Source organism: Aquarana catesbeiana, linkage group LG03, assembly GCF_042186555.1.
Source record: "Aquarana catesbeiana isolate 2022-GZ linkage group LG03, ASM4218655v1, whole genome shotgun sequence".
NCBI lineage: Eukaryota > Metazoa > Chordata > Amphibia > Anura > Ranidae > Aquarana > Aquarana catesbeiana.
In genome coordinates this window covers 87,267,209-87,289,786 of record NC_133326.1, presented here as the reverse complement: position 1 = coordinate 87,289,786, position 22,578 = coordinate 87,267,209, and the positions used below count along the sequence as shown (strand labels likewise).

The 22,578-nt window shown below is 38.5% G+C and overlaps 1 protein-coding gene across 15 annotated transcripts in view; it reads right to left on the bottom strand.

Moving 5' to 3' along the window:
- The window catches only part of TCF12 (transcription factor 12), a 278,333-nt gene that overhangs the window by 4,533 nt on the left and 251,222 nt on the right, over positions 1 to 22,578 (bottom strand). For 5 of the 15 annotated variants that reach the window (XM_073618783.1, XM_073618790.1, XM_073618792.1 and 2 more), the window contains 7 exons: positions 16,714 to 16,787; positions 15,701 to 15,772; positions 13,803 to 13,997; positions 8,160 to 8,274; positions 6,669 to 6,837; positions 5,842 to 6,074; positions 1,288 to 1,442 (listed from right to left, as the gene is read on the bottom strand). In XM_073618783.1, the coding sequence (XP_073474884.1) occupies positions 1,300 to 1,442; positions 5,842 to 6,074; positions 6,669 to 6,837; positions 8,160 to 8,274; positions 13,803 to 13,997; positions 15,701 to 15,772; positions 16,714 to 16,787 (1,001 nt within the window). In that variant the 3' untranslated portion in view covers positions 1,288 to 1,299. The remainder of the gene's footprint in view (positions 1 to 1,287; positions 1,443 to 5,841; positions 6,075 to 6,668; positions 6,838 to 8,159; positions 8,275 to 13,802; positions 13,998 to 15,700; positions 15,773 to 16,713; positions 16,788 to 22,578) is intronic. The other 10 variants (XM_073618788.1, XM_073618797.1, XM_073618799.1 and 7 more) reach the window with 5 other exon arrangements.

The following is a 22,578-nucleotide window of genomic DNA, read 5'->3' as shown; positions in this document are numbered from 1 at the left end:
AAAACACTGCTAAAAATAGCGGCGTTTTACCGCCGACGCTATGGGCGGCCCGGTGTGAAAGGGCTATAAGACTAACAGAGGCACTTGAAGACAGAAAAAAAAAAACACCTGCACTTAATTGCAGTCATGCAGTTTAGACAACAATCAGGTTCACTTTAAAAAGTCAGTTCACCCAGCAACTTTCTGGAGCCTATTAATGATGCAGCAGTGTCCCAAGATAAACCATCTCCCCCACTCTTTACAGCTGTATTATTTTTAGGACTAAATATTTCATTTTAGGTTGGTTGTAATGTCTGTTAAGCTGTTCATTTACATTAGATGAGATGTCACACATTTAGCTGCATTTTCATTGCTAGCAAAACGCATGGTTTGCAAGCGGTTCTGTTCACACCAATATACTGCACTAAGCTGTGGTAGGTAAAAAAATAAAAATAAAATATATCTATATCTATATAGATATATCTATATCTACATCTCTCTCTCTCTCTCTCTATCGAGATAGATATATATATATATATATATATATATATATACACACATACACACACACACATACATATACACTGGTAAGGTATATTATATTTACTTGTTTTAAACTTTTTTTCTTTTTCCATTTCTTCAATTGCTTCCAGGTTTCTGGCCAAAATGTCACTCGGGAATCTACATGGGCATTTTTCTTTTTTCTTTCGCTCTACCAACTTTTAAGCCACTTTTAATTTTAAAAATGCTTTTTGTTCATTTTAATGGTTTACTTTCATCTTTATCGATTTGACGTGTCAGGGAAGTTAAAATCAAAACAGTACATTGTATTTACAAGCCTCACTTACTAAAGTTCAATAGGTAACTTATCAGGAAATGTGCCACTTTCACTGGAGTATATCACTTTTACATCCACCCCACTTTAAAATTTTTTGCACATTATCGTACAAACATGTCACTCTGAAGTAGCCCCCCGCTGTCATTTTCACAATACTCCAAAATGGAGTTCACCCTTTTATTAGTTGGCAATAAACATTTTTTCTGAAAGATGCCATGCAAAAATAAAGCAAAAGTATTTCTCTATGCCACGTTGCAAGCCCCAAAAGTATCCAATTCACCCATTGTGCAGATCTTTTTGCTCCTACACAAGTACTGTCTTTTTAATAAAATGTTCTATAGCTAAAATCATCATTTTTAAACATATGTTCCGGGGACACCAGGAATCATTAAGTTTCTCTCAGCAATTACAGAGTTAAAAAAAATAATGAAAACTGACACACTGTACTAAGCATCTATTGCATTGCTTACCTGGCTGATGGTTTACATATGACCCATAGGGTTGGTAGTATCAGTAAGTCCAGGATGAGCTCCCGGATGTGTACTTGGGGGTTCTGCCGATACGGCAGAAACTTTTTCTTCTTCCCTTCTTTTAAGGCAGGCTGCTTTGGGATTGAGGTTCCTCTCTGTAATAGATAACATATTACATTAACTTTTACTAACTGTTTACACAGCATATGCAATATAACTTTCAAAATTGATTAAAATTCAATAAACAGACTCTAAAAGCAAAAAATTGAAAATAACGCAGATTATTCTATATTACTACCATTAACTGTACTTAAATGACTGAGAAGAGATAGGTGTTACACTATGAATGATGGGCAGTGAAACAGCTGCACTGCCTGAAAATTAGGTTTCCAAAGATTTTTGCAAGCATTTGAACATTTTTTCACAAAGTGGTGTACATGTGATTTTGACAAACTTCAAAATGCTCTAATAAGCTTCTTAAAGGATAAGTTCACCTTTATAAAAAAAAAAAAATTGTAAATGCATTTTTTTTGCAGGTAAAAAATGTGCATTTATAATTTGTTTTTGTTAGGAATCTGTAAAGCATTGGGTGTAATGCCACGATCCTGCAAACTGTCTGTGTAGCTGTCCCCCTGTACCTCTGATATGGGCAGGCAGTTGCTGAATGACAGGAAGCTCAGTGAACTACGTAGAGCCGTAAAGGCTGTCGGTACTTGTAGTTCATTGATTCACAGGGATGTGAATAAATGACACGGTCATGTGAATGGACCCCTGCGCGGCTGCGCTCTCTTTGAAGATCCCCAGCTTGCTGTCACAAGGAGGGGGGATCGGGGGTAGAGTGGTCTCATGCTGAACATGTTATATGTTAAACCCTAAATATGGGTGTAACATGTTCAGAAATGTGAACTTATCTTTGAATTTTTAGGTTTTTTGATGTTTACATTGTTCATGTTTTGATTTTGAATGCCAGTTTAATACATCTAGTGTAAAGGAGTAATAAAAAAGGGGTTGAACTAAAGGCCTAACTTACTAAAGTTTGATATACAGCTTTATATATATTTATACACACATATACACTTCCATTAAGGCATGTAAATATGAATATTTACTGAGTGCAGCAAGTGATTGATAATTCTCAAGTTAAAGCTGCAGCTTGTGCCTTTTCTTTTTTTTTACCTCGACAGCAGAAGAGATCAGATTACACAGCCTGTTGATTGACTCAGGAGCAGGGTGGATTTGATGTCTATCAAGTCGATTTAAATCACTAGTAAAAAGGCTTGATTTAAAAATCATAATTTTAAGGCTACTTTCACACTGAGGACCTTTACAGGTGCTATAGCGCTAAAAATAGCGCCTGTAAAGCGCCACTCCAGTGTGAAAGCCCGAGTGCTTTCATACTGGAGCGATGTGCTTGCGGGGCATTAAAAAAAAAGACCTGCAAACAGCATCTTTGTAGCACTTTTTTTTTTCCATTTCCAAATATTTTTATTGAAAATAAAGTAAACATGTATACAGTCATGCATTTCTTGTATCAGAAAAAACATTACAAGCAATACAATATGTAATAACAGACAATTCGCTATGTCTACCCCCAAATTATATGTATTATGCTATGTTATTTTTTTTTTATAAATCACCAATGACATTCAATATAATAAAAAGAAAAAAGATAAAGCAGCAAAAAGAAAAACAAAATGAAAAAACATTCCAGATACTGTGCACACCGTGTGTTTCCATTGAACGCCTCTCCCTCCCATATAGAATTCTTATATAAGGGCTATTGGTCTGTGCGTCCTATTATAACATTCTTTTTAATTTTATATATCACATACAGGTTTCAGGTGCTTTAAGCCACTTGTCCCAAATTTTTTCATACTTTGTAGGACACCCTCTATGTGAATATGTGAGTTTCTTATAGGGCAATACTGTATTTACTTCTGCAACCCAGTGTTTGAGCTCTGGCGGATCAGGCCTCATCCAAAGTCTGGCTATAACTTTTCATGCAGAGAAGAGCGTTTCCTGAAGGAATATCTTTTGGAATTTGTTGATCTCTGTGTTAGGGAAAATTCCTAAAATACACAGTTTGGGTTGTAGTGTGATAGGAGAGCCCATTGTGTCATGCAGGAATCTCACCACCTGGGTCCAGAAGGCCTGAATCTTTGGGCACTGCCATATTAAGTGAAAGAATGTGCCTATTGCTTGATTGCACATTGTACATGTTATAGACTGATTCTGTTTATATCTAGAAATTCTATATGGTGTGAGGTAGGATCTATGTAATATGAAAATCTGGGTCAACCTATCCGATAATTTAGGGGATACCAGTTTGCAAGCATCAAGAGCATCACTCCATTCATCATCCTCCATATTGCCCACCTCCACCTCCCTCTCCCACCTAGGTTTCAGTGCATATGCAATTTTGGTTGCTGTCGGTGTTGTCAGCATAATGTAAAATTGGGAGATCAATTTTTTGGGGTCTGGGTATTTTATTGATTCCATGAGGGGATTGCCGACTGAGATGAAATCCTCTGTGGGGAATTGTGATCGAAAGGCGTGGCGGAGCTACAGATATCTGAAGAATAATTGGTTTGGAAGCATAAATTCAGATTTTAACCTGTCAAAGCTCTTCAGTTTACCATTACTGATGATATGAGACAAGTAAAAAATCCCTTTGGAGCTCCACACCTCACTGTCCGGGATCGTTAAGAACTCAGGCAGGTCTGGGTTGTGCCATATAGTGGTAAAGTCATGTACTGCTGGTATGCTCAACTTATCTGAAGCAAGTTCTTTGTAGCGCTTTTTAAGATTAAATCAATGGGCAGCGCCGCTTTCAACCCTTTATTCGGCCGCTAGCGGGGTTAAAAGTGACCCACAAGCGGCCGAAAAGCGCCTAAAATGACAGTAAAGTGCCGCTAAAACTAGCGACGCTTTACCACGGACACCCCGCGACTTAGTGAGAAAGTGCCCTTAAAGAGCAACTGTCAACTCTGTCCTGCAGCAGCTCCTCCTCTGAACCGCTATTGATTTACCAACAGTCTTATTCACTTTAATGGGAAGGCTGGTGAGGGATGTGGTGGCAGCAGGTGAGTGAATGCCCGCTAACAGGCGCTGCCATGATGGATCTGAAATGACAGGTGCTCTTTAAATGTAAGGACTTATTCTTGCTGGTCTTTAATCTTTAATGTTTGCAAACAAAATGAAGGTTTCCCCATTTAGAATAAGCTGTCAGGTTAGTAAAACAGCGATATCAGAACCGATTACAGTTTGTAGTGTACATAGATTTGCAAAATAATGGGGTAAAGGAATATTCCTGAACTTTGCGAATGCATCAATGCAGTGCATGTTATATCAACTTGCAGGGCTTGGATTCAATGAATGAGTTTACCAAAAATGTAAATAATGCAGAATATACAGACTCATGATATATAACTAATCTTCATTTCATACTAAATAAACTAAATTATTAATGTATCTTAAATAGAAAACTACCTTTCGATTTTTACGCCAAAAGCATTTTATTAAAATAAATGTGATTAAAAACAAAAAAACAAACAGATTTAAATTAAAAAAAATCTTTTTTTAATTTTTTTTTTGATTATTTAAAAAAATCATTGATTTTTATCCACCCTGCTCAGGAGGGTCATATTCTCTCCCTTATGCTTGGTAGAGAACTGTCCGGTTTAGTCAGTAAAGCTGGCTTTACATGGATCAAAATTCAGCCAGTTCAGCGGGGATCGGCTGAATTTTGATCAATGTATGGGCAGGCTGGATCTACTGATTTCTGTGCAAGCAGCCTGTCGGCTATAACCGGCAGCGTTGATCAGTGTATTCTGATTGTGGAAGAGTCTCCCTGCTGTCAGTGTACGATAGCTCAGCAGGCAGGGTTTCCACGTCCACACATTCGATTTGGATATATATTTGTTTTTTGTTTTTTTTTTCTCAGTCAATGGGCTGCTTAAAGCAGGGTTCACACATATGAGATGCAAGAACCAGCACAATTTGTGTGGGTTCCTGCATGGAATCTCTCTCGCAGGCAGTTCACACTGCCCTATGCGAACCACTGTGGGTGTCAATAAAAAGCTAATGACACCACCAAATCGGTTTGCAGATCGCAGTGCGAACTGTTAAATTGTGCAGGAATCTGATCACATGGGTGTGAAAATCAATGCGATTCGATTACACTGCAGACCAAAAAAAGGCCCCTGCAACCATTTTCGTCCAAATTCAGCCATACAATCTGTATGGCTGAATTCGCATCGCACAGTCATTGCATGTGATCTGCACAGCACTGCGGTGCGAATCATATGCAATGTCTGACAACGCATTAGTGTGAACCCAGCCTTATACAGAGGATATCAACTCTCATGCAGTTAGTGCTCAGCTTCAGATAAGTGCCATAGATACGCCTTGCAAAATCTTTGTTAAATATTACAAGCAGTAAAAATATAAATATAAGAAAAAAATCACTCGAAGTCAAAACCAGCAATGCACTTAAAAAAGTTTTACAAAACCCCACAAGTATATTTTATTACATTGTAACAGCAATGGACTAACCTCTGACTTGCTGCTCTAGATTAAGAATAACGGCTACAGCCTGATGAAGAATTAGCAGTTTTGTCTGTGGTTTTTCACTCTTTAGATGTAACTGGCACATGCGCCCAAGCTCTTTAAAGGCTTCGTTTATGTCTCTAACACGCAAACGCTCTCTTGCGTTGTTTGCCATTCTCCTCTCCCTCTCTCTCTCGAGCTTCTGTTCTGGATTTAAATCCTCGTCTTCATTAATACTGCTGGAATACATGAAAAATATTTATAGTTATGGGGAATTAAAAATTTTTTTTTCACAGTAATACACAGATTTTGAACAGCAGTTAAAATACATGACTTTAATCAGGAATCGATGGCTACCATTTCATTCTCTGTGCCATCTAACCGAGTACATAATAATAACATTCGCAAAGCAACATTACACCAGTCCAGATGGTGACTTCAGAGAATGCTAATTTAAATTTTTAATAGAATTTACAATGTATTAATTATGTTTCCTTGTAGTCAGGCAGTCTTCTTAATAACCCTACTGGGAGCCTCAGCAGCTTGTGCAAGCTTTCCTCTTCACAAACTAAGCACATCTATGGTTGTCTGCAAGTCCGCAAGGGAAACGGTTTGATTCATCTTCATCTTCCATGAAACATACTTCTCTGCCTAGAAACTGTCAGTGTGCTTTTAAAGGAGACGGCTAGAACTAGGCTCCTCTTGTTAATTAAAAACAATTTGGTCAAAAAAAAATCAAACTAACTTTGGCTATGTACTCATTTCAGCATTCTAATGTAATTTAGTTACAAAAATGCCATTAAGACTTCATCAGTAAGGTCAACTTTAGATACCTTGTCCTCCCTCTAGAACCTTTCAGGTCACTCTGTGATCCTTCATCATCTGATTTCATGTCATCTGACGAGCCATGATCGTGAAGGTTCTCATCTTTATCTTTATGCTCTGACTTTACTTCTATAAGGGAAGACAATACAGTCTGGCTTGACAATCCACCGGGCAATGCTGTAACAAAACATAAATAAATAAGCTAACAAACTCATTAGTGAAACATCTTGTATTTGGTTATGCTGTAGGTAATCTAGCAGCAAAGCATACAAAAATAAAATAAAACATACATAAGTTAAAATTAAATACAACAAACATTATTTTAAAAACCAAGATCAAGGTATCTTAATACTGGTCTTTAATGAAGAATAAGGCTGGCCATACTTTTTACAATTTTCCTTTAGATTTACCAAAACCATATGATAGGAGGTCAAACCTAAACACTTTGAATCTGTATGCAATCAGGCAGGCCCTTGCACTACATAGTTGAAGGTAAATCTAACAGAATTCAGAGAAAACTGTATAATGTATGGCCAACTTAACTGTTCACATTTTGCACATGTCAGGAAAGAAACACGAGTGTGTCATAAAATATGCCACCTTAAGCTGGAAACATCCGAATATCAGCCGGTTGGTTCAGCAGGAACTGGCCAACATTCAGATAGTGTGCACAGCTGCCTGTTTGACAGAAGCCGGTCTCATGACTGGCTTGCGTCAAATGGTTTTGCTGTAGAACCAGCATTTGACCAGTAGCCAATCAGTGCTCACAGCCAATGGCTGTATCACAGCGAACAATCCTATATAGGACTCCTCTACACAAGTGCTCTTTGGTGCAGGATCCCTGTAATAAACCTACTAATCAGCATCAACTCAGTCTCAACTTGTACACAACACAGCGTAGACAGAAAAGAGACACACAAAAAGCACATGGACACACGAAGACTAATCTCTTCCAAAAATTATCTCATCACAGTATACACATCATTGTACCGTGGTGTAAGTTTTAGGCCCCATTCACACCTGCACAATTGGAAGGTTCACCAGAAGCACTTCAATGCTTGACAATGGATTGCCATTATATTCAATGCTCCCCATTCACATCTGAATGTACTACATGAGGTTCTTTTGTGGCAGTCGTGGGTTTTGTTCCCAAAAGACTTCAATAGGAAGGCCTGAAAAAGGTTTGTAACGTGTGTTTTCTTGCCTAGTAATTGGCCTTCAATTGGCTAAAAAAAGCTCAAGTCTGAAACATACCCCAAAACACCTATACAAAGTCCCAAAGATGCTCAGCTCAAGTGTGAATGGGGCCTTATACTTTGTCTCAATGTATTTTTTTTCATTTATGGGGAGCTTTCTCTACAACACAATTTGTTGTTCTTAAGTAAGTTTGCCATAAAGTGACTACAACCAAGATGGAGCTGTAGTAATCCCTAACATGAGAGCTTCTTTCATGGTATGTGGGTGCTAAGATTGATTATAATTATGTGTATATATGTTACCTCTATAATTGTCTTGGGTTTTATGGTTTATTTCTGTGCTTGCAGCAGAGACTGTGCTGGACAGAGCTGAATGGTCACTGTTTAAGCTCACTGCATCTTCTCTCTGATTTCCCAACTAAAACAGACAACAGATACAAAATATTATAAAGCAGAAAGTATCCTGTGATTGAAGAATATGCACAATACTTCATGCCTGCAAAAAACCAAACCAGTATCAGAGGATATTTAACAAAAATAGACATTTGAGGAGTGATGTAAACAAAACATCCAGCTGTGCTTTTCAATGGCCACAATACAAAAGTCAGTATTTAACATTCCGTTGCTTCACAATGACGTTGTTCATCATTAAACACATTACAAAATCAACATGTATTCAAATCTCCACAGCAAACACAATCTGAGCTCCCGCAGACATTTAATGGCAATTTAGAGTTCTTATCTTTTTTTTTTTTTTTTGCTTTTTCGATTCAGGGTGATTTGAAATTAACAGAATGTACAACAGGCAAAGATTGATAGATTCTGGATACAATTTTCAATCTATTTCTGGTTTTGGATTTTGTTTCTGAATTTAGTGTCCACAAAATATGTGCTCAATAAATGATTCAGTATACTAGAATAATATTTGATTAGTGTGTTCATATTATCGGACTCAACCAAATAACTTATTCATAAACATATCACCATCACACCATGCAGTAAACTGGATCCCAACCGGTAATAGGCAGGTTCAGGGGTTAAAGGCACATTTAAAATAATGTTTTGGAGTTTCAGCAAATACTGTATAAAATGAGATATTTCAGTAAATGACTTGGAAAATGTCCAGCATAATAGGGCACTGGTAGTAAACATACCATAATGTACTAGAGATAAGTTGACCCTCAAGGGGTACTTGGTAAAAGCAGATTTATATAATAGAAGTAGATTAACAAAGCAGATTCAGATGATGTAACTGCACCCCCTAACAAGAAACCTAGAGCTTCTCTGCTTCAAATGAATAGAAAATGCATGGCTTGAGAGTTTTCTTTGACATTATTCCACTGGCACAGAAAATGGTAAACCTGTGAAGTGCCGTAATCACCGCAAACAGAGGTTACAGACCGTCCAAAACCATTTCACTGGATATATTTTAAAGGTAGCTGATGAGAATTGCTAAGTAGGTATGCTATCAATACAATATTTCAAGTCAGAAGCATTAGCCTGTTAATTAGACTTGCACTGTATTGCTAACTCTGAAATTAATAAACAATTAGTGGTAGAGGTTACATCAGACCAATATAGACATTTAGGCCTAAAACTATAACTAATATTTATACAATAGTGTTATATCCTGCCAAAAAGTAATTACATAGGGCATACATATAAATTGCTTGAAAGCTGATGCTTTTTCTTATTTTTACTCTTAAGCCTGGTACATGGGCCAAATATCTACCAGTAATGGCTGGTTCAACTGAAACTTTGCTGGCTTCCATTGAACAGGCATGCTGGTAAACCAGCAACTGATTGGCATCCGATCTGTCCTGATGGCGGGGGTGGGGAGGTGTCCCCCTATCAGAACACAATAGCTCAGTGGGGAGATCAATGTACTAGCAATGCAATTGATCGCTCTGCAGGAGTGATTCCCCCACCTTTCACATCAAGTGTGTGGAATCTTTGTTTTTTTAGTTCAACCAAAAAAACAAAAAAGGATCTGGCCTACTTATGCAACTGGAATGAAGTTTCACGTGGCCAAAAGTTTTGGGAAATAACCTACATGCAATGTTTTCCAGGTTAAACCATATCTCTTCAAACAAAAGTTAGCTTTGGGTAAACTTAATTTAAACCCATTTTTAAATGCTAGCACATTTTAAATAATGTATACAATCATTACATTACACTTAATATCGGGCGCTTTCATAAAGATTAGTTTAAAAAGCAATTACAAAGCCCAACACTCTGCCTGCTCTTTTTATGATTGGCTAAAAATCTATTCTGCGGGTTAAGAGGAAGGTGATATGTCCCTTCCCTGACACATTTAGCTGTGTGTGTAAAACTGCAGGGGATTTTAATTCACGGACTACTCACATCATAGTAGCAAATTATTTATAAAACTTGAAATTGGCAGTCTCTAGCATGCCTCAGGTCAGCAGCAAACAATATAAAATAATAATATTCCATATTTATCTGACTATAAATCTCTAAAAAATATAAAACGTATTTTTTTTTTTAGGCTTGAACATATTAAATAACATTAAAAATGTTATACATTTTCTTTAGTACTAGTCACATCTTGATTTGTACTCTATTCCTCAAATGCCCATGTATGCATTTAAGATGGTAACCCTAGCTGTAAAATTATAATTGTTTACATACAATTGCACACAAAAAGAGAAAGTGTGTCACCAGTAAATTAAAATCTTCAAGAAGCAGTATAGATGGCTTATAAAAGCCTCTTTTTTTTTTAAAACACCTTAAAAACCAATGACCTTTCTAGGGGGTTCATTTATATTTACATTGTTAATCTTCCCATCACGTCATCTCACCCAGGAGCATGCAATTCAAGCTTAATCAAATTAGCACCAACTTCCTTTCAGCCCATCTGTAATCCGATTCCATTTGCAAATGTTTCTAGCATGTTTCCTGAAGAATGTAACTTTCACAGTCAGCGTTGTCCTTTTTAACTTGTGCTGAGCCTCTGCTTTGTTCTACTCTTTCAACACCTCTAGTGTCAATCTCACTTGCAAATGCTTACCGAGGTGCACAATACCCAAAGGGTTAAAGCCATTAAGATGGCAATGTCCACACACAACAGGTGTACAAACAGTTCTTTGTCTCCACAGAGTGGCCTTCTCAGCATGGCCTGATAGGATGGAGTTTTAATTGTACGGCTCATTAGCATACAGCTGACAGTCTGCTGTTTGAGTTCAGGACTGTTGCTTAAGCCAAACTTGTCTACATTTCAATAACTACAGAGACTTCAATCCTCAATAAAACCGGGCTGCAACAAATGGACTACATTGTTTTTTTGTTTTTTTTTTAAAGACACGCTATTTTTTTGTTTGTTTGTTTAAAGAACCTACCAGCACAAATGTCCGAACTGTAATGTGTGAACTTGTCTAATGAGCTCCTTCACATGAGCCAGGGAGCAAATGACAAGTGTTCATTCTGAAGGATTCTTTTTCTGATAGTGCTCAGTCAGGGCAAATGCACTGGATGTAAACCTTTCCAGCAGGTACAGCACAACATTGTCATTAATCTGACTTTACAAAAAGAATGACAATGTGAGCTAAGTGCTTTGCAATAAGCTTAATACCCTGCAACATTCAAGACACACAAAGAACATAAGCTACAATGGTAGCCATGATTATCTTATATCCATCTACAAACAATGTTAACTGCCTACTATTAGCTACAACAAAGAAAAAACAATGAGAAAACTCTGAGCTTTAACAGAAAAAGTGGCAGATGAAATATAGCCAATCAGCAAAAAGCATCTGTCCAAAAATCAACAACCTGTATTAAAAGAGAAGTATGGGATTTTCCCCATTCATACTTACCTAGGTAGATGCTGCATCTGTCCCCCGGCGCCTCTGCACTAAGAACTGAGCGATCAAACATCACCGATGGCTCAGTTCTCACAGCTCCCCGAGCAGAGAGCTGCAGACTGTTGTCAGCAGCTCTCCTCTCTGCTCCCTCCTCGCTCACTGAAGCGCTGAGCTGTGGAGGGGCAGGGAGCGATCATCTCAGGCTCTTAGTGGCTCGCTGAGAGGCTGAGATGGGTGTTAGTGTCCAGGCATCTGGCGGATCCAGACTTAATTGTTGCGATGACGTGGTGCCTGGACAGATTTCTGTGATGTCAGCAGAGAGCAGACTTCAGACAGCTCTCTGCTGAAAACAGGTCACAGTAGTGCAAAATGAATTGCACTCCTGTGATCCATAGGAGGAGTACAGCCAAACGAGCTTTGGCGGGACTTCTCCTTTAATTCTTGAGCCTACAAAACCATCCTAAATTTAAAAGTGAAACTTCAGTGAAAATCTGACTAAGTCCAAACCTACTCCCACCACCATTCTAAGCCTATTCTATCTAACCCTGTAAAGAAAAGATCTGTATATTACATATTCTGAAGTTTCTATGGTCCAGTCATATGATCTCTCCAGCGGCGGTCTGTGCAGAGGATGGATCACTGACAACGGCTGCAAATTCCTAGGAGATGACTATGGGGAATCCATTGTCGGCTGTCCCTCCTCTATACTGGAGCCGCTGCTGACAGCTGATCATGGGACCAGACCACAGTGGCTTCAGAATAGTTAAGTATAAACATCTTTTCTTTACAGGGTTAGACAGAATATAGGCTTAGAGTGGGAGTAGGTTTAACCTTAGATTAGAACTTCCACTTTAAGCGATTCTTATTCTGCGCAAGAAAAAGCAACGCAAATAAACTCTGACACAACCTAACTTTAAATAAGATTGTTTTCCTAAATTAATTATGTAAAGGAGGGGTTCTCCTCTAAATTTAATCTAATCTAACCTCTTAAGAGAACATCACTACAAACATACACATACTAAACCTTTTGGAATTAAATTTAACATTACAAAACACTGTTTTTGCTTCATAAACAGGTCCTGGATTAAGATTCCCTACTAGCTAAACATTCTGGTAGTGTCTTAAAATAGAGCATTTCATTTTATGGAAAAAAATGCATCACTAAGACAACAGCCCTCAAAAATTGGTATAGCAGTCTCTTGAATTACTGTCATTGTAACGGCGCATCCTCGAATAGGATTATGCATTAAGACCATTACAGCTTGTAAGTCTTGTTTTCTATAAGGTTTTTTATTTATTTTTTTTCCTTAAAAGGTTCATTTATTCGTCGTTACTTGTTCTAAAAATGTTGCATAACAAAATAATTAAAAATAAGCATGCTAGGACTGAAAATTATTCTTTTACCCTATTTTTCTTAATAGTTCCCATGCTTTAAAAAAGATGGAATAAATCATTTTACCCTGCTTAGGGATTACTCTAGAAATTGTTTCCTTTCCAGTGTTACTTCCACTACAGCTGTGTTCGGTCTCTATTCATTTTTGTGGGGTTGAACTGGGGGGGAAAAAAATAAAATTTTAGGCCTGCTCAAAAAACATTTACATTCAAGCTGCATTCTGCCAGCATCTGCTATTGAAGTCTAGTTCCAATTTACAATAAACAGCTTTTCCAGACCAGAACGCTTGAAATTCAGTCCCTCTTGACTGCTTTTCCTATTCACTCTCCCTGCACAGTATTTCAAGGAGAAAAAATGTTCTGCCAATTATTACACATCTGGAAAAAATGCATGTATAAGCTAAAATATACTCTGCAGAAAGTGTCTGCTTTCGGCACATGGCACAGCAGGATTTTATGGGCCACTGACAAGGTCAGAGTATGCAAGCTATTCAGTTTTTTCTTCATTTCTCTTCCTAAATGTTGTACCTTAAATCTGAAATGAGTAGCAGGCGTCCTTAATCAAGTTAGTCTGTCCAAAATTATCATAAAGCAGTCTAATAATACATTTTAGTTAACTCCTGCCTGCTTGGATTTCCATAACACTGATCATTTACCGGTCCACACAACATGCTGTTAAAATAACAGTACAAATCAAACACAACGTGAAAGACCAGTATGATGCACTTACCATTGAGGTCTGTCTGTTTGGTACAAGTCCTGCTGTTCCATAGTTAGATGTCAGGCTTACAATGGGTCCATTGTGTGCTGCGCCCAGTAAGCTGTGGATATCAGCGGGCATGCTTGTGGAAGGTCCTACTGCATGGTTCCGCAGTACATGTATAGCGTCATCAAGCCTATCCAAACGATCTTCCATTCGAGACTGCTGTAATGAAACAAAATCAGTTATTTTACTGTCTAAAGTCCAACATCTTTATCAAGGTTTTAATTGTAGGTTGTTCACCAGCTCAAGCCTTCAAATAATAACAGTTTTAATTCAGCAACATATGAAATATTAAAATGCCAGTAATTACAGTATTGTAATGTATGATCTTTACACTTTTTAAAAAAAAAATTACAAATAGAAGATGCTGTTTCATGGTGATTTGTATGTTTGAGATGTGCAAACACGTTATGGTTTTTGTTTAGAACATGTGAAAATGTATCTAAAAAAAAAATAAAACTAAATAAAGCTTCTGTAGAAAAAATAAAGAGCAGTCTAATGTAAATCAAATTCTTGTGTAAAGGTTTTAAAAATAGTGTTCTTCTAAGTATACATAGGAGCACAATCATATTAGTTCATTGCATATCGAGAACAAGGCCCTGTGGGTGGGTGTTTTAGGTGTGGTGCATTAAACAAAATATCTCTCATACATGACAGATGGGAGTTCAGTGGTTATGCATGTAAAACACATGTAAAAAGCAGCACACAGTTGTGAAGTGGGCCCAAGCTTCCTGCAATGCAGTGCTACACAATGGTTGGGCTTTACGGTTCATTCTCATAATGCATATTTATTAAACCAGACAACTCACTGAAAACCATGCACATGCTTTATACCGGATATATGGTCTAAAATATTTCTAACAGAGAGAGAGTAAATACAGTGAGCAGCTGGGAGCTCTTCTCTACTTGCTAATCTGAAAATCTAAATAAAATATAAAGGTTGAACGTGTAAAAATATGAAAGCCATGCTAAAATTACTTCAGGATAAACACTGCAAAAATATCTAAAAATATGTTTGTTTCCCTTTAATGGAGTGAAGGCAACAAGAACAGAAAACTAACCACTTCCACTGTGTGCAGGCAACAGGAGATCTGTATTCATATTTAGAAATCGTTAGGCAAGTAGGGGTTGCCAATTTAAATGTTAGTAAAGATTGATATTTGTGTGGCTAAACAGCAATTTACTGATATATGACGACTTGAGAAAAGTAAAGGAATGATAATCTAATTGGCTTTTTCCTCTATTAACTTGTGGTGTTTATTTACAGGATTAAAACATTTGCTGAAACTCTGAAGCTCAACAGATTTGGCAATCCAAAATACCTAAATCAAAGAGATGGGGGTGAATGTACAGACCAAGCCAGGGGCAACAGATGAAGTCATACAAGCGTTGCATTAATTCAAAATGTGACAACTAGACAATTGAAGATATGGCGGTGGCCCATTTTGTGCAAACTTCTAAAATGAACACTCTTTAATTTCATCTGCATATTGGCACCCAACACTTAACAAGTAATAATACCACATTTATCAACCAGACACATTTAAACACATTTATAAGTATCCCAAAAAAGATCAATTAATATTGTTTTTTTCATCCTTTTTAGTTTCAAAATTTGAAATAAATTGCTCATTGAGCTTAGGATTTTAAAATTTAATATAACAGTACAATAGCTTTCTGAAATCAGATTACTTATTCACAAACCAGTAAAAAAAAAACAAAAAAAACACAAAAAAACAAAAAAAAAACCAAACATACAGGGGCATTTGTGTTACGCAAAGCAAGGTTTAGGGAAGGAAAATCAGGATAAAGCAACATAAACAAACACAAAACAAATTGCACCAGCTAAAGAGAAATACTACTACCTCACAGACATCCTTTAAGAATGACATAGCATCTTGCAAATGCTCGTGGAGTTGCTGTTCAACCCGATTTTTCTGGCAAAGTCAAGACAGAACAAGAAGCACAGCAAAGGTTAAGATTAATTAAAGGGAAGAAGAGGAAAGGCTGATGCGCGTGTGTGCTTGAAATGTTAGTCACATTAATGCAGGGGTCCAATTGTTAAGAAATACATGAGCCTACAGACAGTCAGTACAAGACAGAAAGTGAAAAGAAATCATTTAATCTTTGACTTTTATAACCTATTACAGTAATAATGAATGCTTTGAGTTCTTTCATCTTTTCCAGTCAGATTTGGTCATTTTGGTGGTATAGCTTAAATTTACACGATTAAAAAAACAAAGTTAAAGAAAAATAAACTAAATACCAATACCATGTTAACTATATTACATGTGATTAATAGAGGAGTTATAAAGTGGAAGTAATAAAGTGGAATGGGTTAAGTGAACAAGCTTTTGACAACAAAGCTAAAATGTGTGAAAGCAAACACAGGTGACAGAGAGAAGTGAATGCCTTTATGGCTGGGAAGAGTAGTTGAGATAACTACACTTCATTCAAGCCCAGTAAAGCAGTTTCCTTGCATATGGCAAGTCAGATGGAAAAAAAAAAAAAAAAAAAAAAGCAGTTTGACGTTTTGGTTTTAGGTTCAACAAAACAACTTGCATCATTTCATGAACTATACCCTTTTCACTACACATTAGTGCTGAAAACGAGCTTTGGGTTTATAGGAGGATACTAGCCTCCCATAACAGTAATTTAGCAGCAGCTGTCTCTTAAACAGAGGCTTGACGACTAGGGAACAGATGGTGAAAGACACACCCTATATGTTTTATATTGTTCATTCAAACCAGACCACTTGCTAGCAAAGAATTTATCTGTAACATCATACGGCTGAGTTCATAAAGAAACGGACAGCTATGAAAAATGTAAGAACTTTAAAAGCACACTTTCCATAAAACAACAATACAAACCCACTTACCAGGGAGTGGAGGGAATTTTCATAGCTTGGAGATGACGGTGTTTGCCCTCCTTGTCTAGACCACTGGTTGGCACCTAGCAAGAATAGGACAAAGGACTATAACAAATTGTATAATGTACAAAAAGCTACGGTGGTAAAACATGCATTGACATTTTAAATAATGTTCATTGCATACTTTTGCGGGGAAAAAAAAAACACATTTAAAGTGGCCTTGTTCATTATATGCTTACTTTTGGCTATTTATTAAAGCCTAAAAGTCAGGGAATATCCTGACCAACACCAGTTTGAGTGTTGTTTTTAATATTCAAGGGAAGTACAGGTTAACAACCGGGCAAGGAAAAGCATGCCTAAGCATTCAAAGGGTGACCATTCCTCCAGAGCATAGTATGAAGAAAATTAGGACATGGCAGGTGTAGGAAAAATTCCTCAGAGTCCACATGGAAAAACTTATCATATATGGACAGCCTAAAGCCTGGTACACACAGGCTGAATATCAGCCGGTGCAACAGAAACTGGCCACCGCTCGGGCCTGTCCAGGGGGGGGTCATTGCTGTACTAACATCAGATAGTTAGTACAGCAAGCACCTTTTTTTTTTTATTCCGTTCAGCCCACTGGGTTGAACTGAAAAAAAAATAAAAAAAATAAAAAAAAAACTTATAGTGTTTACCATGTTAAGTCTGAGAACACTGACTAAATGATAATTAAGTTTATGGCCACCTCTATGAAAGGGTACCCCATTCAGAAAAAAAAACTCTCACATTAGCAAGCAGAAGGCATTTACATTGCCATATATCCCCATTGAGAATAATCCCTCTAATTTGTACAACTAAGCACAGGTTTTATTAAATACACTGCAATATAATTGTGTTCAGGTCCAATGACGGTCATGGATGAACAATATCAAACGGCCTATAAAAAAGTGACACCCGTTTATCAGTTCGATGTGGTCTCCTCCCCATGATGAACAAGACATAAATGATTTATTTGCTCACGCGTCACTTTCCATATAACCTCACCCACTGAATAATGCAGCAACAACATTAATAAATTATGGATATGCCACTGAACACTGAAAAAAGCACATCAAAGAAAAGGCCTATGGGTATGTTTCTTCAATCACAACTGTGTCTGGGAAAGCAGGGATAAGTTTATTACAAATTCGTTGCTGGGTATTTCACAAATGAATATAGTTTCCAATGAAAGCAATGCACAAAGACAAAACAGCAGTGAGCAGCATTTAGAGAAAAGGCAACATGTCAGATTCCACAAAAAGCTGGGTGGTTACAGTCTGTTAAGAATGAAGTATCTATGCTGGAAAGACTGTTACAAATTTGTACAGATGAATTCTGTGTTGCTTTCTCTAGATACTAGAAAGAGAATCCATTTTATCATGTAACTGTAAGGAGGGCAGCCACTCTCTTCCTCATTAGATGTGTTGATACAGAAGCTCAGTTTGGCAGAGCTTGTTTTAGCAGCTGCTGCTACTCATCACTCATAAAGATCTACGCTGCACAAGTTTTAAATTTACCACATCAGGTTAATCTTCCTAAATCAATCAATAAATTGCTCAGGAGGGACTAACAAAAGTCGACCATTGAAGATCCACCCCAATGTTTTAAAAGGTCAAATATTTTTTTATTTTGTTTCACAGAAAGTCAGAGAACTTCATCTTAATACCAAATATAACTTCTTCAGAACCAGGATTTGTTCCCATTTTAAACAGAATATGAATGTGTGAATTTCCTTTTACTCTGTTGCCACATCATTGCTAATTACATGAAACCTAAAGCAGTTTTAAAATGAATACCTTTTACAGAAACTAAAAATGCCTAATTTTGTTTTCAATGGCTGTGCAGTGTTTTCTCTACAAATAACCCGTTTTGATTGTTATCTGCACTTAAGCCCACATTCACATTGGGCCAATTTGGCATGCGATTTGACATGTTAAATCGCATGCCAAATCGGTGGCTATTGCCACCAATGGCATTGTTCAAATCTTTGCAGCGCCACACCGATTCCTTAAAGTAGTTCCTGTATTACTTTTGGCGACTTTGGGGTGATTTGATGAGACATCTGTGCATGAACACGCACTGTTGTCTGTCAAATTGACCGACCCCCCCGAAGTTGGATTGCATTGCCAGTTTGAAATCGTGCAAGATCAGTTGAACTCGGACGATTTCTAACCCACATCAGTGTGAACCTGAGCTTAAGGGCCAGTTCACACAGGACTCTGTGCCTTGTTCATGTGCAATTTCTGTACAGAGCGATTTAGACAACCCATTTGAATAGGCTGAAATTGCACTGAATGCAGAAAAAGTAGTGCGAATGCTTTTAAAAAATGCACCACACCAAATTGCATGGTAGTGCGGCACTATGTGATTTGGTGCCCGCAAATGCACTGCTTTTGCAACCTGCTTTGGGTGTTAACATTACACTGGCACCTGCATACACATCACAAGGGCATGATGTTTGAATGCGGTGCGGAAAAATGCGCACAGAAAGCGCGTTTCCCTCACCGTGTTTTGCTGTGAATCGGGCCTGCTTTGTAAAATACCCACCAGGGTAGAATAGAGCTGTTTTATGAACACTAATCAGCCTGGAAACAGGTAGGCAGGACGAAGTAAGCATTATACATTGGTGGAACAAAACAGAATTTACATTAAAAGTGCTGGGGAAAACAATAGAAAAATGAAGGAAATTCTGTAAAAACAAAACAGTGAAAGCTGTATCTTTAAAGCACGGTGTGCTTGATAATGTTAAAAAAAACAACGCATATAACGCAGAGTTTAAAGATCTGAATTGAAAGACTGCCAAGTATGTACTGGTGTATTTACTGTAAATTAATCCACTTGGGCCAAAAAATTCTATTTACTTTAAGGCTAACCATCCAATTAACAAAAAGCAGGATGTTTATCATTTCTGACCACACTATGATACATCAAATTAAAAAAAAAAAAATGTTAATCAGATGGATGTATTTTATTTTTGTAATGCTAAAACAACAGTATAAGTTCCCATAACATCCAGACAGTGATCTTTTCTATATAATTTTTAAGCTGTTAAAAAAAAATGTAATACTACTGTATCACTGTATATTAAAAAAAAAAAAAAAAAAAATGAATAAATAAAATCACAGGAGTTTTAATGTTGGTCTGAGTAGAACAGCTGTTCACATTTCACTAGACAGCTGAAGTGGGAGTGCGGGAGTAGACAGTCACCCACAGTTCATTATTCATACATCAGATAACCATCATACTTGCAACTATTTAGCACAGCGTCTGAAGTTATTAATAATTAAGGAAACATGGATTTAACCAGCCTATAATAATATGCAGAAAAGGAAAGGGCTAAAATTAGGCTAAAAAAACACTATGTACAATCCTCGCTTGCTTTTGAAAAGTAACTTCACCCAGAAAGGGAAGTTGCGTTTTTCTGTCTCCTACCCCCTCGCTCTATCACTTTTGCTCCTTTTGTTTTTTTGGGGAGCCAGTACTGGATTTTGACAGGTGCCCACTCCCACTTTTGCTCAGATCGCCTACCCTCCCCTCAATCCCTTTGCTGCAGGACCACTCACAAAGCACAGCATGGCTTGTGCATTCACAGTGGGAAGCCAGCTGTGAAGCTGCAAAGAGTCATGGCCGGCTTTACTTAGTAAACATGCTGGCGCCGAGGACCCAAAGACAGGTGAAGAACCAGCCCGGTGAGGATGGCACTGGATCCTTGGACAGGTAAGCGTTCTTTTACTAAAAGTCAGCAGCTCCAGCATTTGTAGTTGCTGACTTAATTTTTTACATACAGCCTGAAGATCCTCTTTAAAGCAGAGGTCTGGCCACCACAGCAAAAATTAAAAGCCAGCAGTTGCACATACTGCAGCTGCTGACTTTTATTAAATCGGACACTTACCTGTCCTGGAGTTCGGCAATGTCTGCACCGCAGCTGATGTCTCCATTGCGAGTAAGGGAACCCGGCAGTGAAGCCTTACGGCATCATGTCGGGATCCCTACTGCGCATGTGTGAGGCTCCGCTCCTCTCTCCTACTGGCCCAGCAGCTGGAGGAGGGAGCCCGGGCGGTGACGTCAATACCTGTGGCTGAGGTTCCCGGAAGTGGGAACAGGATACCTGTGAAAGACCGGTATCCTGCCCCCCCTCCCCCCGAAAGGTGGCAAACGTGGCACCTGAGGGGGGAAGGAGTACGAGCGGAAGTTCCACTTTTGGGTGGAACTCCGCTTTAAGTAATCTTCAGACACAGATACTGTGATGTTATTTTTTTCCATTAAAAAGGTAACATTTAAAATAAAATACATAGGAAATCACTATTTTATGAATTCATGAAAATTTACTGAGCTAGAGGAAATATTTTATTCTTTTATTTTTTTTTTACATTTTTGTCTCGCCTGACCTTGTCATCTATAACAGGCACGTTTTAAATCTATAGTACAAACAGCACCAGATGAACTGGGCTATTATGTCTGGGGGTTGAGAAGGTCTGTTCAATCACATGACCACTGATTGGCTGTCTCCGTGGTCACATGATCAGATGCCAGTCCTGCAGTCTCCCAAACAATACTAGAGATCAGGACCTGTCTTTAACTGCATATGTGCAGTGTGTAGGCGTTAAAGCCCTCCCTCTTTGCTGCCACACACATGCGTTTTATATGGGCAGCAACAGGTTAAAGCAGGGTTCCACCCAAAAGGGAAAGCTTTGCTTATTTGCCTCCTCCCCCTCCGTTGCCACATTTGGCAATTTTTTGGGGGGAGGGGGAGCGGGTACCTGGTTTTGACAGGTACCTGCTCCCACCTCTAGCTGACTTCGCCGTGGCAAACTCATCCGGAAGTTCGGCCCTCTCCTCCATCCCCTGCTTTGTGCATGCGCAGTGGGGAACCATCTGTTTCCCTTAGCCGAGTTGGCGGCGGCAGCACCTGAGAGCCAACTGTAAGACTGGCTCAGGTAAAGACACCGCTGGATTCATGGACAGGTAAGTGTCCTAATATTAAAAACAGCAGCTACAGTATTTGTAGCTGCGGATTTTACATTTTTTCTCAAGGGGCCTGGAGCTTCGCTTTAACTCAAAGTGGTTTTCACACTATCTACATGGAAATGCCAACGATCTCTACCTTTATCAAAACTAGAACTGATGATTTGAGCTTTAAATACTGTTATCAGCCCTCAAATTTTCCACTCACCTACCCGCATTTTGCAAGTGGAAAATGAGGGCTTGTGAGTGTGGGCTGCCTGGGAGAGTAGGGTCGAGCACCGCCAGCAGGGAGCCGCTCTCCCAGTGATCTCCCCGGGGAAAGAGCGTGGAGGAAGAGGAGAGCCGTCGGATCACAGGGTGTGGATATAGCCCGCTATAACAGCTTACATTACAATTGCTGTCTGCTTGTGGTTACACACAGCCCCGCCTCCTGACCTGCGCCTGTGATAAACAGAATGCCGGTCCAAAACTGGGATGTGTTCTGTCCATCACAGACGCAGGTCATGAGGCGGGGCTGTGTGAACCCATGAGCAGATGGCAGTTCTAATGTAAGCTGGGCGGCACAGTGGTGCTCTTGCCTAGCAGTAAAAAGGGTCACCGATTCGAATCCCAACCACGACACTACCTGCCTGGAGTTTGCATGTTCTCCCGGGTACTTCGGTTTACTCCAACACTCCAAAGACGTGCTGGTAGGTTAATTGGCTTCTATCTAAATTGCCCCTAGTATATGGATGTGAGTTAGGGTAAGCTCCTTGAGGGTAGGGACTGATGTGAATGTACAATGTATATGTAAAGCGATGCGTAAAGTGATGGCGCTATATAAGTACCTTAAATAATAAATTAAAAAGTAATCAGCTGTTACAGTGGGCTATATCTGCACTCTGTGAT